The sequence below is a fragment of the Aquarana catesbeiana genome, linkage group LG11 (genome assembly GCF_042186555.1).
Source record: "Aquarana catesbeiana isolate 2022-GZ linkage group LG11, ASM4218655v1, whole genome shotgun sequence".
Lineage (NCBI taxonomy): Eukaryota > Metazoa > Chordata > Amphibia > Anura > Ranidae > Aquarana > Aquarana catesbeiana.
In genome coordinates this window covers 62,434,356-62,452,327 of record NC_133334.1, presented here as the reverse complement: position 1 = coordinate 62,452,327, position 17,972 = coordinate 62,434,356, and the positions used below count along the sequence as shown (strand labels likewise).

Here is a 17,972-nt window from a genome sequence, read left to right as displayed (position 1 = left end):
TCCAATAAAAATGCTGCAGTGGAGGCTGTCCTCTCACTGCAGTGTCATAGAAGGGGGCATGTGTCTAAAAGACACATGCTCCCTTCCAGCCCAGCCCTCTTAATTAGAAGGAAAAAATATAGATTTATGGGTATAAGGTTTACCCATAATCCCATGTTTTTCTCACACAGTTAAGAGGGAAAATGAGAATCTTCTGCTGCTGAAAAGGTACTGTTTTAATCAAGCTAAATCATATATTATTATGCTATATATTATAACATAATTTATTAATTTATTATTTATCTATTTACTGTGAAATCCTGGTTGGAAGTTATAACTTCAGTAATTTGTCCATTAAGCCACCTGCTTGAGTACAGTTTTTGAAAATATAGTAAATTACCTTAAAAACAATAGATAATAATTATTTGTATATTACTTACTTATGGTTATTAAGCCCTTGCCACCCAGGTTAATTTTGACACTTCTCTCCTACATGTAAAAATCATCATCTTTTGCTAGAAAATTACTCAGAACCCCCAAACATTATATATATATATATATATATATATATATTGTTTTAGCAGAGACCCTGGGGAATAAAATGGTGGTCATTGCAACTTTTTGTGTTACACGGTATTTGCGCAGCAATTTTTCAACTGTGTTTTTTTGTGGGAAGAAACTGTTTCATGAAAAAAAAAAAAACCACACTAACGTTAGCCCGATTTTTTTTTTTTTGTATGCTATGAAAGATGGTGTTACGCAGAGTAAATAGATACCTAACATGTCAAGCTTTACAATTGCACACTTGTGGAATGGCGCCAAACTTCAGTACTTAAAAATCTCCATAGGCGACACTGTAAAAATTTTTACAGGTTACATGTTTAGAGTTACAGAGGAGGTCTAGTGCTTGAATTATTGCTCTAACAATCATGGCTTTTGTAACCTGTGTGTATCTGGCTCTAATACTAGTCAGTGCCTCACCAGCCACTGACCTTACCGCACGTCCCTGACCCAAATCTTAAAAATACATTTGGATAGGGCTGTACGAATGCCGTAGCTGTGATGCTTTACTTCACAGCTGCAACTTTTTTTTTGTAATTTCTTTAGCTGCAGCATCTTTACCTCAGCCTGCAGAGTTTGACAAGCAGCACCGCCTGTCAAACTCGCCTATTAATTTCAATGGGGTCACTCTGCAACTGCAAGCCAAACTCGCTCACAGTAGCAGCATAGTCCAACAATGTAAAACTGAGAGGGGTAGAGAAGGAAACGCCACCTGAGTGTAGTATTAACAAATGATGTTTAATGACACCAGGTAAAAACACACTTACAGGATAAAAACATATAAAAGGCTCATCTGTATGAGTATGTGGTCCTCGGTGTTCCCTCTGATCCTGTGGTGGTGACGCTGCAGGGATGCTGGGCTGCAGAAGGTGGATTACCAGCCAGGAGCTTCTTCTGTGGCCATCAGGAAGAGACTAGGGGCCGGCGTAGAGTGTGCGTGACATCACATGTCGTCCGTCCGCTTCCGGGTTCGGTATCTAGTGGAGGGATCGTCCAGGGAGGAGGGCTTGCAGGGAGGTTAAGAGAAGGCTACGCGCTCGGAGCCACTGCTCCTTCAATAGGCCTACAATGTAAAACTACCATTCAACAATGTAAAAAGAAACAAGGAGGCAGCAGTAGCACCTCATGAACGCCTGTCAGCTGCTGCTATATCACTCCTCTGAAAAGCAATCCACCACAGATCACTTTTCAGAGGGCAGTAAATATTACCCCAAATGTGAAAGAAACTTTCCAAAACTTCATCCATTTCACACTAATCACCAACCAGGCCCTCCCCAGCAACTTCCCATGTTAGCCATCTCTCTTCAACTTAAATCACAGGTGACCATTTCCCAACCTGCAGATGACAGACCCTACTCCAAAAGATATCGCTCCCAGTTACTCCCCCCATCCACTGATTGATATCCCTCCATGACCACCTCACACTCCCCTGCTGACAGACATCTCCCCCCAGTCTGTCCCCACACACCCTCTCACCTGCTGACCTGTGGATGAGGGAATCACTCCCATAGTGTTGTTGTGTTCTGCCAGTGGGGAGCCTTTCCTACCCACAGAATACAATGATCAGTTTTGCTAACTATAGCTGGCAGCACTGATTGTTTTGGGAACAGCCTGACAGCCTGGTTGTACTCAAGTCGATTAATAGATTGACTTGTGTACAACCAGCTAACCCATACATAGATCGACTATAGCTGGTCTCTGCTTAATTGGCTTAATTTCAATCCACGCTTAACCACTAAGCAGTCCCTAAACATCCTTCCACAAACCATTTTTCCTTCCCAGATTCCTTAATCCTCCTCATCTGTACATAGTGCCCACTGTCATACCCTCCGTATTGCTCACTGTCATACCCTCCACACTCCTCTCCTGTACATAGTCCCCACTGTCATACACTTCTCTCCTGTACATAGTGCCCACTTTCATACCCTCCACATTCCTCTCCTGTGCATACTACCCACTCTCATAACTTCTCTCCTGTACATGGTGCCCACTGTTCTACCCTCCAGTCTTTTTTCCGGGTTCTGTGTCTTCGGTCACTTGCCTTGGCTAGGCTGCATTGCTGTCACTCCCACACATACTCATGCGCATTCTCTCTCTCTCTATCTCTCTCTCTCATCCCCCCCCTCACCCCTCTCTCATCCCCTTTCTGTCTTTCTCTCTCCCTCATTCTCCCTCTCTTTATTTAATTTAATTTGTTATAACAAAAAATTGTTTGCATTTTTATTTTATTTTTTTATAAAAAGCCCCACCAAAATCCTCAGCACCAGGCCCATGATGTTCTTAATCCGGCCCTGCATATTGTACTCTTTTATTTTACTGATGAGCCATCAATTTAAATGAATAAGGTTTGTAACACACATGCAAAGTAGGCTCACTGCCTAGATGGGAAAATTGGCTTAACATCAAATATGGCTAGCCTTAGATTTAGTATATGTTATAGCTGAACCCCAGGCAGATATAAAAGCCCAGTTAGCTGTACTGCAGTACTCATGTGCCAACAAGTAACATGCTGATAGCAGGAAAAGGCAGAGTGACAGAGATGTGCTCATCGGTCTGATGCTTCTCCTTTCACTGCCCAGTCACAGGCCAAAGGAGAGACAGGACCTGTAATGCCCTGTACACATGACCAGTTTTGCTGACGGAATAAACTCTGAAGGTTTTTCCGACTGAATTCCGCTCAAACGGTCTTGCATACGCACGATCACCAAATTCCAACCATCCAGAACGAGGTGACGTACAACACGTACGACGGGACTAGAAAACGGAAGTTCAGTAGCCAGTAGCCAATAGCTTCCATCTTGTACTTGCATACAGACGAGCGTTTTTTTCCAATAGTAATTTGTTCTGTCGGAAAAATATAGAACATGTTCTCTATCTAAGTCTGTCTGAATTTTCGACTGAAAAAGTCCGATGGGGCATACACACGGTCGGAATATACGATGAAAAGCTCCCATCGGATTCTTTCTGTTGGACATTCCACTCGTGTGTACGTGGCATTAGTGTTACTTGAAAATGCGTGGCATCAGAAGTAAAACTTCTTTTGCAGGTGTTAAAACAGCTCCCCTATATGTATTTCATTTGTGCATTTTTTTTTTTTTTGCCTGGAGTTCAGCTTTAAAGGATAAGTTCACCTTTGGGAACATGTTACATGTTCCACCCACTCCCCCTCTCTCCCCCTTGTTGTGACAGTGGGCTGGGGATCTTCCCCCCGCACTTGCTGTCACTATTTGAAAAGTGTTCTGTGAATGAATGAACTACAATTACCAGCAGCCTTTGCGGTTGATGGCGGGTAGTTCTCAATTAACTACCAGGATGCTGCTGAGCGCTATGGTAGTTCATTGATTCTTCCTGTCAGTGTGTAACTGCCTGGCTGTGTGAGGTATGAACAGACAGCTTAAACTGACAGTCTGCAGGAGCCCTGCATAGCACCTGCAATCTGCTGATCGTGGGTGCAATGCTTTCCAGGCTCCTAAAAAAAAAAAAAAAAAAAAAAAAAAAAATGAAATTGCTATTTTTTTTACCTGCAAAAAAATGTGCATTTATTTTTTTTTAAAAAAGGTGAACTTATCCTTTAACAACATGTCCAGCACATTTGGAAGTGGACACAACATTATATTATGTTATGTTTACTATTAGACATTTACAGTATAGGAATGTAATTTAACATAATATATGGGTTACATGTTTCCTCTTAATTACAGGCCTTCTCTGTTATACAATGCAGGGAGCCGTCCCTGATTTCATATCCTGTGCAGTTGGGTTGTAGTGTACTGAAATCATTTCTGTGTCACCTTTGCAGGGAGGATTTCACCCTTCCATCCCCAGCGCTCCATTCTCTCTCCCTGCTATTCTCCTGCTGTGGTCTCAGCTGTCATATCTGAACAAGGCATTTTTAAGCCCGGGGCATGCCACACATTTGCTATATTTTTACCATTTTTTTTTTCTTTCCTGCACAAAACACATTTTCCGCTGCACTGCACTCGAACACGAGTGAGAAATACGAGAGGTAAAAGTACAGCAAACCTTTCTATTTTACTGTTTCCCAGCAGGAGGTAATCAAAAAATGAATTTACTACTCTAATTCAATTATAAGAAGGGAGCTGGGTTATTATAAGAGAGGCAGATTATTAAATAGCCCAGATTAAGGAATATTTCAGATAAATGGAAAGCAAAACAAGAGCAGCAAATCCAAACTACTTTTAGGTAGTAGTTATTGTTTGTTGTTCAGTTTAAAGAAGCTCCGTCACTTTACTGCTTTAGTACTTAGGGGCTCATTTAAAAAGCAGTGGTATGGTTGTTTAGCTGCCACCGCTGTAAAGTAGATAAACTCACATTACAAAGAACAGCAATGTGCTGTAAAAATGTGCTCTGTGACCCACCAGCTTTTTGAACAGAATTCAACAGAATCGAATTAAAGTTCCGATGGAAAAAATAAATGGGGAGATCCCAGTCACATGAACATCTCTCCTCCAATCACAAAGCTTTCTAAGCTCCAATAAGCAGAGAGAACTCTGTGGGCCCCTGCTGACTGCAAACCACAGCATTGAAAATGGTCAAAAAATGTACTGGTATCAAACAACTAAAAATATATCAAAACATTAACCACTTAAGGACCGTAAGGATTTACCCTCTTAATGACCCAGACATTTTTTGCGATACGCCAATGCATCATTTTCAACTGACAATTGCAGGATTGTGCGACACTGCACCCAAACAAAATTTATGTCCTTTTTTTTCACACAAGTAGAGCTTTCTTTTGGTGATATTTGATCACCTCTTCGGGTTTTTATTCTTAGGGCTATAAACAAAAAAAGTGTCAATTTTGAAAAAAAAAAATTCTTTTTACTTTCTGCTATAATACATATCCAAAAAAATATAAAAAAAACAAATTTTTTCATCAGTTTAGGCCAATAAGTATTCTCCATATTTTTGGTAAAAAAAAAAAATCGCAATAGGCGTATATTGATTGGTTTGCGCAAAAGTTATCACGACTTCAAACTATGAGATAGATTTAGGGACTTTTTTTTAATTGTTTTTACTGGTAACAGTGGAGATCTGCAATTTTTAGCGGGACTGCGACATTGCAATGGACGAATTTGACCCCAAATGACACTTTTTGGGGACCAGTGACATTATTACATTAATCAATGCTATAAAAATGCACTGATCAATGTATAAATGACACTGGCAGGGAGGAGTTATTACTATGGGGCGATCAAGGGGTTAAATGTGTTCCCTCAGCTTGTTCTAACTGTAGGGGGCGTGGGCTGCCTGGGACATGACAAAGATAGTTGTTACCTATCACTGGGAACAACAGATCTCTGAGATGTCCCCTGTCAGAACGGGGATCCACCTTGTTTACAATGGCAGATCCCCGTTCTGCCTCTGTATACAGAGATCGCAGGCGGCCAGCGGACATCGAGTCCGCCGGACAAGCGGGCACGCTTCCTCAGGGCACAGCGAGCGTGGGTTTGGGGCCGCAATCTTACATGCACGGACCGACGTACAGGTACATCGGTTCACGTAGGAAAGCCAACCTGCTGCTGTAGAAGTACGGCAGCTGGTCAGCAGGTGGTTAAAGGGAGTTTGCAGGCATAAACGAATCTATGGTGAAGATACACAATGATACCAGGCTTCTCTAAACCAAAACTATAATTCATGTCCATAGATCTAAATATATATACAGTGGCTATAAAAAGTCTACACACCCCTGTTAAAATGTCAGGTTTCTGTTATGTAAAAAAATGAGACAAAGATAAATTATTTCAGAACTTTTTCCACCTTTAATGTGACCTATAAACAGTACAACTCAGTTGAACAACAAACTGAAATCTTTTAGGTAGAGGGAAGTAAAAATAAAAAACTAAAATAATATGGTTGCTTAAGTGTGCACACCCTTGGGGCGTGGCCTGAAGCTTCATGGAGTGAGGTGTGCGGTGTGAGAGCTCCGGCTACAAGTATCCTGAAAACCCATTCTGCGGGGCTAAAACACTCCTAAAACTTGGCACCAGGTACCACAAACCACTCGGCAGTCTCCCGTGACCATGTCGCCTCCTAAACGCAACACCGGGACTCTCGGGAAGCTTGACAAATACCGCCATGAGGAGCGGGAGCCGGCGACTGAAGATGGCGTCCCGTCGAATTCGGGGGAAGAGGCCCAGACATCCGGTGATACCGCTCGGATCCTGGAGGCGGTTTCGGTCTGCCAAACAACCCTCACCTCCAAGATAGAAGAGGTTAAGGTGGATATCTCGCTTATCCGACAAGATATCCACAAGCTCAGGGAGAGAGTGTCTGAGACGGAGCGCAGGATCGGCCAGACAGAGGATGAAATCCCGCCACTGCAGATCAGTGTGGAGAGATTGCAATACCAGCTAAACACAGTACTCAGTAAACAGGACGAGATGGAGAACAGACTGCGCCGTTGCAATCTCCGTTTTGTGGGACTTCCAGAAAAAGCGGAGGGCTCAAACCCCCCCACATTCCTGGAGAATCTCCTGGTAACTAACTTCGGCAGAGAGGCCTTCTCTTCCACCTTCGTTGTGGAGCGCGCGCACCGGCTGGCGGCGCGGCCACCTGCTCCTGGAGCCCCCCCGAGAACCTTCATAGCGAAATTATTAAACTTTCGCGACAGGGACACTATCCTGCGCCTTACCCGGGAAAAGGGTAATATCCCGTTTGGAGACGCACATGTGGCGGTCTATCCCGACTTCTCCGCCGAGGTGCAGAAGAAGAGGGCACAGTTCTCAGAGGCCAAACGCCAGCTGCGCGACCGCCACCTGGTCTACGCCATGCTGTTTCCAGCGCGCCTCCGCGTGATCCGGGACGGAAAGGCTCACTTCTTCGAGGATCCCTCGGCGGTAATCTCCTGGCTGGAGGGCTAAGCCGCGACCGCTGATGACACCTTGAGCTGATCACCGAACCGCTGCTCCTTTACCCCGCGGCATGCAGGATTCCTCTATCCCGGAGCCATATACCACGCAAACAGTGAGTCACCCCCTCCCCCACATCAAGCCCGTACTCCCCTCCAGCCCGGTGGTTGCCTATGCCACTTGACTACATACCTTTTTTCATCCACCCCATGTATCCGGTTTAAAGCCATTCAGCTCAGTCACCCCGCTATATCATTTTTAGCCCCCCCTTTTTGCTGAAACATATGCCCAGCCGGGCTCCAGTACTTTGAAGCACCCCCCTCAGACGTTTGGATGCTGATTTGTTTAGCATCGCCATGTTCTTCAGATAACTCTTGTTCGCCCTCAGCGGATTGCGGGGTGGCTTCTACCCTAATCACAACCATGCATCTAAGCATCCTGCTTGGATCACTACCTGATTGGGGTGCTACCCTGCAACTGCATCAAGTAATGATTCCCTGGCCAGCAACAGCCCCCACGGATGTGGAGGGTTGTCATAAGTTTGATAAGCCACGCTGGTCCAGAGTTGGCACAGTTTTTGTTTTTGTTCTTGTTATTTTGCTAGTTAAAGGTATCGATTCTCTTTCATATGAGCAATGTCTTACATTACATGCCACAAAACTCATAGCTGATCTGTGTATGTCTGTATCCATGGTCCTACTCACATGCGGGGTTTTCCGCAGATTGGCGGGACCCACCCTGGGTGTGTGTTCGGCCGTCCCGTGGAATCACCCCGATGGGACTGGTGCGATTGCAACTGTTTATTGTTTTAAAGAGGTGCCCTACACGGGGCTGATTTTGTTGGATGGGGTGGGGGGTCTTCTCCTGCTGGTCCGATCAGCCATCACATTCCACTCACATAACTGATGGCCTCCTTAAAAATAGTGACATGGAATGTGAGGGGGCTATGCGATAAGTCCAAACGCCTTGCTGTGCTGTCTCATCTCAAGCGCATGCGTGCGGATATATATGTATTAGTGGAGACCCACATAACAGGGCAGCTTCAAATGGCTCTCAAAAAGCCATGGGTAGGCTGGATATATCAAGCTCCATTTACTAACAACTCCAGAGGCATAGCTGTCCTCATAGCCAAAACGGTTAATTTTCAACTGCATAATTTAAAGTCGGACCAACAGGGGAGATTCCTATTCCTACATGTAACAGTGGGGGGGCTTGAATTCCTCTTGCTAGCTTTCTATATACCCCCACCCTTTCAATTCACTGCCCTCAGAGAGGGACTGGCTTTCATGTCTGAGCATCCCACGACACCAGCGATCTGGATGGGGGATTTCAATATAGTGATTGACCCCACACTCGACAGGCTCCACCCATCAGGCACACCACAGAGCAGGCCGACTCTCACAAGGTTCGGCAGATTCCTTTCGGAATTTGCCCTATCCGACAGCTGGAGACTTAAATATCCCAACACACCGGCATACTCCTGTTTCACGCCCGCACAAAACGCAATGTCTCGATTGGACATAATTTTGCTCACCCCCACTCTCATTCCAAATCTCCTAGCAGCGGGGTTTGGCTTGAGAGTACTCTCAGACCACTCCCCCTATTGGATCACTCTGAGGCTACCGTCCTCTGCGCCATCCCGCCTCTGGAGGCTGAATTCATTTTGGCTAACAATCCTCAATGACGTTGAGATCATACAGCGTGAGTGGTCTTTTTATTTCCAGATCAACCAGGGGTCGGCCTCGCCCGGAGTGGTGTGGGAGGCCTTCAAGGCCCATGCCCGCCTGATCCTATCCACACACATCAACAGGCACAAGGCCTCCTCAAACAACATTCTGCTACAGGCTGAGGAGCACTTGGGCTCCCTCGAACAGGCTTTCCTGTCAAACCCTACACCCTCCAACTCTGCCCAACTACGTTTGCAATCTAGACTTACGGATAGCTTACACTTCGAGAAAGCAAAGAAAGGAATCTTCTTTAGAAAACAAAGGATCTTTGAGCATGGTGAGCGGGCTGGGAAACTCTTGGCCTACATGGCTCACCTGGACCACACGCCCCCGGTGGTGGTCCGGCTCTGCTCACATGATGGTACCATGCTCACGGACCCTGAACAAGTAGCCCACAAATTCAGAAGATTCTATGCAGATCTCTACACCTCTAGGGCTAATCAATCCACAGACGAACTACACCTTCTTTTAGATAGTGTAGATTTCCCCTCCCTCTCAGACACCCAGGTGGAAGTTTTGGAGGCCCCTATAACTGAAGAATGCATTAAAGAGGCGATGGCGAATCTCCCTTCGTCCAAGGCCCCGGGCTCGGATGGCCTCCCCCTGGAGTTCTATTTCCAATTCCAAGAGGTCCTCATCCCCAGACTAGAGGCTCTATACACACACATACATACGTCCGGAACACTCCCACGCACCATGAGTGAGGCACTGATTGTCCTCATTCCCAAACCAGGCAAGGACCCCCTCCAGCCCGAGTCCTACCGCCCGATCTCTCTCCTCCAATTGGATGTGAAAATTCTCGCCAAAATTCTCGCCATGAGACTCAATAAGGTCATCCTCAGCCTTATCCACCCCGACCAAACAGGCTTTATGCCCAATAAAAATACAGCGTTTAACTTAAGAAGGCTATTTACAAATTTACAAGCTACGCATGATGAGACTGGGTCCAGAGTGGTGGTCAGCTTGGACGCCGCCAAGGCGTTCGATTCTGTGGAGTGGAGCTACTTGTGGGAGTGCCTTCACAGGTTCGGCTTTGGCCCCAGGTTCATCAGGTGGCTCCAACTTCTCTATCAGGATCCTACTGCTAGGATCCAGGTTAACGGCAAATTATCCACCCCATTCTCACTGTCCAGGGGAACACGTCAGGGTTGCCCAATATCTCCCATGTTGTATGCCTTAGCGGTCGAGCCATTGGCCATAGCTATTAGAGCACACCCGGGCATCAGGGGCCTCCGCCGGGGGCAGCTGACTGAGGTGCTCAGCTTATATGCTGATGACATGCTACTTTACTTGTCGGATGCCGGCCCCTCGCTGGCCTCGGCTCTACAGCTTATCCAGCAACATGGGACCTTCTCGGGGCTACAAATAAATTGGTCTAAGTCCCAAATACTCCCCATTGATGTCTCTGTTCCAACGCACACCCAGGTGTCCCTCCCACTGATAAGGACTAGCCAGCTCAAATACCTAGGCATTCAATGTTCGCGCTCCTTAACTGACTACATACTCCTGAACATCGAACCAATGTTCGCGTATCTGAAAGGCAAAACACAAGTTTGGTCCAGACTCCCGCTGGGGGTGATGGGTCGTAACAGCTTGGTGAAGATGATTCTTCTTCCCAAGCTGCTATACCTATTCTGGCATGCCCCACTATATGTCCCAGCTCACATCTTTAGGTCCCTCGAGTCTATACTCAATACGTTTATATGGGGCACATCCAGACATAAGCTGTCATGGCAGACCCTTAAATGCCCTACCCACCTGGGGGACACCGCCACCCCCGACCTCGCACTCTACTACTTAGTTTCACAGCTGTCCCATCTTTACTATCTCAATAGGCATGACAGACTCCGCTACACCACCCTGGTATGCACACATGCCTCTGACGTGGTGGCACACCCCTTCCAGATATTTTTCTGCAAACATAGGGGCAATTCTGGCCCTATGGGAGGTAACCGGCTGCTACAGCATCATAGTAGAATCTGGCATCGCACACTTACTATCATAGGAGCCCCTCCTATCCACGCTCATACCCCACTATGGGATAATCCTCAGCTCCCTGAACTACTGAACATCCCTGACTATAAGCTATGGATCATCTTTAAAGTTATATACCTCTACCAGGTCGTAGCGGGAGGGGGGGTCAGATCCTTCCAGGCTCTAAAAGATGAATTCGCCCTTCCCAATCACATGTTTTTCAGATATCTCCAGATTCGTCATGCCCTTCAATCCCAATTTAACAATAGCATCCCCGCCTTAGAAGTGGTGACTGTCACAGACCTTCTCTTAGGCGATGACCCGAAAAAGATGATCTCCACTCTATATAATATCCTTCTGTTACCCGCTGCCACCAACCATACTCAAAACCTAAGGGTTCAATGGGAGGCTGACGTCGGGACCTTGGATGATGACCAGTGGGGGGACATACTAGGGATTAGCACAAAAGTATCCCCAAAACTATCAGATCGCCTCACCCACCTATACATTCTCCACAGATCTTATCTCACCCCTGCACGCATCCTCAAGTACAAGCCGGGCGCCGCTTCGGCCTGCCCCCGTTGCGGTGACACCTCAAGCACCTTCTATCACCTAATGTGGTCTTGTCCAATCGTCCAAAACTACTGGCTGCAAATAGTCAAATTTCTCCATGATCAAATGGGCTCTCCTCTGACGCTGTGCCCTCGCCAATGCCTACTTGGCCTGCTCACAGTATCGGAGGAGGAGAAATACTTATCAATATTCATGCAGGAGACCCTCTTCATAGCCAGATTGCAGATTGCCCAAATGTGGCTTCGGCCCAACCCCCCAACAGTGCAGCAGTGGAAGAGGGCGGTGAACATCACCCTACCCCATAAAAAGGTTTTGTATTCCCATCGCGGATGTCCTGCCAAATACCATAAAATATGGGACAGATGGATAAATGAAGCCTCTACATGTACAGACTAGCAATCTATAATACTATCTTGTGCGGTGGCACAATGCCACTCATCTTTACGTATGATCAAAAACTCTATAGCAACTCAATTAAGATGTGCACCCCGTTACTGGCTTGTAATGACATGTCAAAATTATCAATGTAAAGGTCGGTGTCTTTGACTTCAGTAAATGCTATGTATTGTTAATCATCACCTGTAAGATGTACTGACTATTATGCTCAATAAACTTTATTTCTGATTAAAAAAAAAAAAAAAAAAAGTGTGCACACCCTTACACTAATACTTTGTTGAAGCACCTTTTGATTTTATTACAGCACTCAGTCTTTTTGGGTCTGAGTCTATCAGCATGGCACATCTTCACTTGGCAATATTTGCCCATTCTTCTTTGCAAAAACACTCCAAAACTGTCAGATTGCGAGGGCATCTCCTGTGCACATCCCTCTTGAGATCACCCCAAAGATTTTCAATCAGATTCAGGCCTGGGCTTTGGCTGGGCCATTCCAAATCTTTAATCTTCTTCTGGTGAAGCCATTCCTTTGTTGATTTGGATGTATGCTTTGGATTGTTGTCATGCTGAAAGATAAAGTTCCTCTTCATGTTCAGCTTTCTAGCAGATGACTGAAGGTTTTGTGCCAATATTGACTGGTATTTGGAACTGTTCATAATTTCCTCTACCTTGACTAAGGCCCCTGTTCCAGCTGAAGAAAAACAGCCCCAAAGCATGATGCTGCCACCACCATGCTTCACTGTGGGCAAAATACGTAAGATTGTTGTCACATCTACCACACAGCCAGTACTTGCCAGATATTCCTGCAGCTCCTTTAATGTTGCTGTAGGCCTCTTAGCAGCCTCCCTGACCAGTTTTCTTCCAATCTTTTCATCAATTTTGGATGGACGTCCAGTTCTTGGTAATGTCACTGTTGTGCCATATTTTCTCCACTTGATGATGATTGTCTTCACTGTGTTCCATGGTATATCTAATGCCTTGGAAATTAGAATTAATGCCTTGGCATTAAAATCTAATGCCTTGGAAACCCTTCTCCTGACTGTTACCTTTTAACCATGAGATCCCTCTGATGCTTGGAAGCTCTCTACGGACCATGACTTTTGGTGTAGGACGTGGGTAAGAAAATGTCAGAAAAGACCTACTAGAACAGCTGAACTTTATTTGGGGTCAATCAGAGGCACTTTAAATGATGGCAGGTGTGTACTGACTCCTATTTAACATGAGTTTGAATGTGATTGCTTAATTCTGAACACAGCTACATCCCCAGTTATAAGAGGGTGTGCACACTTATGCAACCACATTATTTTATTGTTTTATTTTTACTTCCCCCCTAAAAGATTTCAGTTTGTTTTTCAATTTAGTTGTACAGTTTATAGGTCACATTAAAGGTGGAAAAAGTTCTTAAAAGATTTATCTTTGTCTCATTTGTTTACATCACAGAAAACTGACATTTTAACAGCGGTGTGTAGACTTTTTATATCCACTGTATGGTCAACACATTTTTGGGTACAATCTGAATCGAATATTTATTTGTATCTTAATGTTGCTAGGCACCAGTTGATTATGCCTGTGAACAGAACACCTTTCAGTGTTTTTTTTTACATTTTTAGCTCTTTGATGTCGGTAAACTATTTATATTTTTGGCATACCCATACTCCTATATTTCTTCTTTTTTTTAAGCCTTTTTTAATTCTATATTTACAAGAAATTGTGAGTTGGTTCCAGAAAGAACCTATATTGAAGATTGGTGTTCTAATCAGAGGAGGAAACACCATTTTGGGATCTCCCTCATTTCTACACACCGCAGCTCAATTTTTGTAAATGGAATGGTCCATGGTATGCATAGAAAAGCGCAGTGTAACCCTGAGCCAATATTGTTGTTACTAGAACCCAACCCACTTATACTTACTTTTCGCACACTCCCTTGCAACTTCAACGCCTGTGTAGCCTTAGTGTTTTGACATTACTCATTGATAACAGAGGGAGGATATTGCTGAGGATGTTGAAGCTTACACAGCTTGACAACATCCTCTTCCTCATTATTTGGCAGTATTTGAGTCTGGAGATTGGCTGAGGTATTTGCACTGTATCCAGGGAAGAGGTAATATGCTTCTCAATAACTTAAATCACAATATCAGCCTTCACTTTAATTTGCTATCTACTCTTCTTGCTTCTGTCCACACTAATGGTTTCTTGCTTTCAGAAAACTTTCAGTATTTGGCAGTTATGCCTGTGTTTGCTGACACATGAAAGATTGTGCTTCCAAACCTGGCAAAGACACTGTGATGCTTTAAGCCCAGTGGTGAGACATTCACTTACAGATCCACCATGACAAAAATTTCCATTTACCCCAAAGCTTTTCTTTTTGGTGGTTAGGAGAGTTTGCATATGATTTCCCCATGAGCTCTAATACAGTCTTTCTTCTTGGTGATGTGGCTATTATTTCTGGTGTGTATTTCTGAATTGAGAAGAGGAAGCCATTTGTATGATTGGTGAAATGTTTCCAACATTATAGACAGGCCCGTCGCGACAGGACAGGCAAAACAAGCAATTGCTTGGGGCCCCGAGCTGGCCTGGGGCCCCAGCCGTGCCGATGGCCGCTGCTTCCTATAATCTGCAGCCTGTAGCGTGGCCGAGCTCCTCTTCCTTCCTCCTGCAGTTTGCGCGGTACAGGACTCAGAAAACAAGGCTCACAAACAGCAGTTTTAGATAATTTGCACTTGTTTGTGAAAACTGAAAAATGTTAATGTGTGCGTGCGCGTGTGTTTTAAGTATGTTGGATTTAGTTATTGTGCACTTTTTTAATGTATATTTGATTTTATGGTACAGTGGTGTTTTTTAGCAAATGTTAAATTGTTGAAAATGTTCAAATCTTATGCACATTATATGCAACAGCAGTATTTGCACTGTAAACCTTTATTTATATAAAGTGTTGGTGAACTTAACCTGTATCGCTAGGCTGTGATTTCTGTAGGTTTTGCGTGCGTGCATGCGGGGGGGTTGGGGGGGGCCTTCATGTCCATTTTGCTTGGGGCCCCCAAATTCCTTCAAACGGCCCTGATTATAGAGCAAGTCCACTTGAATGTGAAGGCTACTAACTATAACATGATCTAGCTAAATGAGAACCTTTACACTCTCCCTACTTGTCCTTTGTCCTCCAGTGTAGTGTCTTGTATGGGTCTTTACATGTTCACCAGAACCATTTGCAGATATGACCCAATAGGCTGGAATGGTACTATCCACTGGTGGTTGGCCAAAGTCAGCAAGCGCTTTATGATGGCCCTGATTTAGAGAGCAAGTCCACTTGAATGTGAAGGCTACTAACTATAGCATGATCTAGCTAAATGAGAACCTTTACTGTCTCCCTACTTGTCCTTTGTCCTCCAGTGTAGTGCCTTGTATGGCTCTTTACGTGTTCACCAGAACCTTTTGCAGATATGGCCCAATAGGCTGGAATGGTTTTATCCACTGGTGGTTGGCAAAAGTCAGCAAGCGCTTTATGATGATCAGGACAACTTTACATGGGCCAGGCTTGCAGGAAAGGATCCAGCATCCTTGTTTTAAAATGCTTAATTTTAACTGTGCTTTCCACATCCTGCCCATAGAAAGCCTATCATGGGAAAGTGATTAACATGAATGAGATTGCGTGGATGCCTACCCACAGAGGTTTGAATTCCATTCCTTTTTATGTATGTCATGAACAAACCAAAATGATTCAGCACTTCACTATATTCAACAGTGTATAGTAAGTCCTCTAACGATAAATGAAAGTGATATGAAAAATAAGAGTCCCCGTATTGTGTCTTTCAGTAATTAACCTCAGATTATTGATATATATATCTTCTTAAGTTAACACACCATGTGCTACACACACCACCATCATTAGCAGCTCAACTCCCTATTTTACCTATGGACAGTAGGTCAGCTGTGCATGTCCCTTCAAGAGATTTCACCAGTTGTGGCAGACAATCAAACTCTCCTCCGGATCCAATCAAACCATGTGCACGTTTCCCACAAATACAAGGATAATACTCAGAGATAAAACAAACAGACCACCATAGCGCTTTCCTTAAAAAACACTAATTTGTTTAAAAAACTGAAGATAAAATTACACTCACATAGAAAGTGCACTGAGGCTGGTGAACCACAGATAACTTGCATGTAATATTTCTCAGACCACCATAGGGGGCATCAACATTAGAGGCGACAGCTTATGGATGGATCGCTATTCATTAGCAATATCTCTTTGTTACTGTCCTCTTAGGTGTTGGATACTGCTCAATACAGCTTACAGAGACTTCCAGCATTCCCTTCCACCCCACTGTCTAGGAGGGAATGCACATTAATCACACACATAGGTTGGACTTGTGTCTTTTTTCAACCTCACCTACTATGTAACTATGTAACTATGAAAGACATCTTACATCACTGGCTCCATCCCTTACATGTTACGCCACCAGGCATGGATTCGCCAAAGGTGTATCTCACCTTACAAGTGTTTGCCAGTTGTTAAAGAACAGCTTTTCCCACTTTACTTCTCGAAGACCCTTAACAGTTAATGTTCTCCTGCTTGAACTTTGTAGCTACCGGGTGGCTTTCCAGTCACCAAAACCACTTCTTCCTTGTACAAAAAAAGCTTGGCATAACATTTAAAGCCTAAATAAAATCTCATATAATTTTTTCTTATTTTTGTAATCCTAGGCCAACTTGTGATATTAATTCTCACTATTTGTTTTCACTTGGAAAAGCCTTAAAATACCTTATTATTTATTTATTTTGGGAAATGCACTTTCTGCCCTCTTACCCCGGCATAGCTGACTAACTGCTACACCGCTCATTATAAGCGCCGTCACACAGAGGAGGCGTGTCAGACCAGTTCAGTTAGAGGGCACGGGACAGCGTGATCATACTCTAATGCCCATTGAATTGTAGAGTCATATTTAGTGCAACTGTTTTAAAAGATAAGTAGATGTGAAACCATGAAAATGGAAACTAGAAGTACAATGTCTATCTGAGTGAAAATTTATTTCTGTGACTTCCATTTAGTTTTAAAACAAGCAACAGCCAGAAGCTTCTATTTACCCTTTGAAGCCTGTGGCACAAAGGGTAGGTCCTTGGCATTTAAAGAGTCAGCGGACACCAACCTGGAAATATACATGCAATTTTATTTCCGTCAAATGATTTGGAAGCGATTGATAGATACTTCTGCAGCATGTAAAACTAAATGACTACATGAATGACTAACAAGGTAGACAATGTGTGTACGCGCTCCCTGAAATAAACATTTAATAATGGTTGTGTTCTGTTCTTTTCATTTCCATTCTGTCCACAGAGACTGCATTTGCCTCCAGACTTGTCAGACACAGTGAGCCGCTCAAGCAAACAGGATGTGGCAGGATCGGCCAAACTGCTGAGCTCAGGATGTGGCACTGCAGCCGTAGGCAAGAAGCACCTGGACTTCTAGTGATTTCTACAGAGCCGATACGTTCACAGACACAAAAGGCACTAACATCATCATTATTATTTACTTACTCTTCTTTTATATGTAAAAGGCTGGAAATATTCAGTAAAATATTATTGTTATAAATAAACAGTTTGATCTTTTATTTATATGTGTTCTTATAAGTTGCTAATATAGTTTTTTCCTTAAAGGAAAGTTCTACCTTTAACCCTGTTTTCGGTGATTTCCCTACACTGAGATTAAACAGTGTAGGAGAATGTACTGTAAGAGTATGACCATCTGCCATAGTTCATATATATTTTCTTATGGAATCACCTGCCGTGTTGCTCCTGCCTGGCTAAAATTTTCAAAATCATAATAAATTGTTTTAGGAACTGTTAGCAGTGCACACATGTAGTAAGAGGTAAGAACGCCATAGACGACATACATTTC

At 44.0% G+C, this 17,972-nt stretch overlaps 1 protein-coding gene across 2 annotated transcripts in view; it reads left to right on the top strand.

Annotated features, from left to right (window-relative positions):
* Positions 1-17,657, top strand: part of ELP4 (elongator acetyltransferase complex subunit 4) — a 480,195-nt gene extending 462,538 nt beyond the window's left edge. The window contains exon 10 of one of the 2 annotated variants that reach the window (XM_073604507.1): positions 17,412-17,657. In XM_073604507.1, coding sequence (XP_073460608.1) covers positions 17,412-17,543 — 132 coding nt within the window. In that variant the 3' untranslated portion in view covers positions 17,544-17,657. The remainder of the gene's footprint in view (positions 1-17,411) is intronic. The other variant, XM_073604508.1, reaches the window with a different exon arrangement.
* Positions 17,658-17,972: the final 315 nt, after the last annotated feature.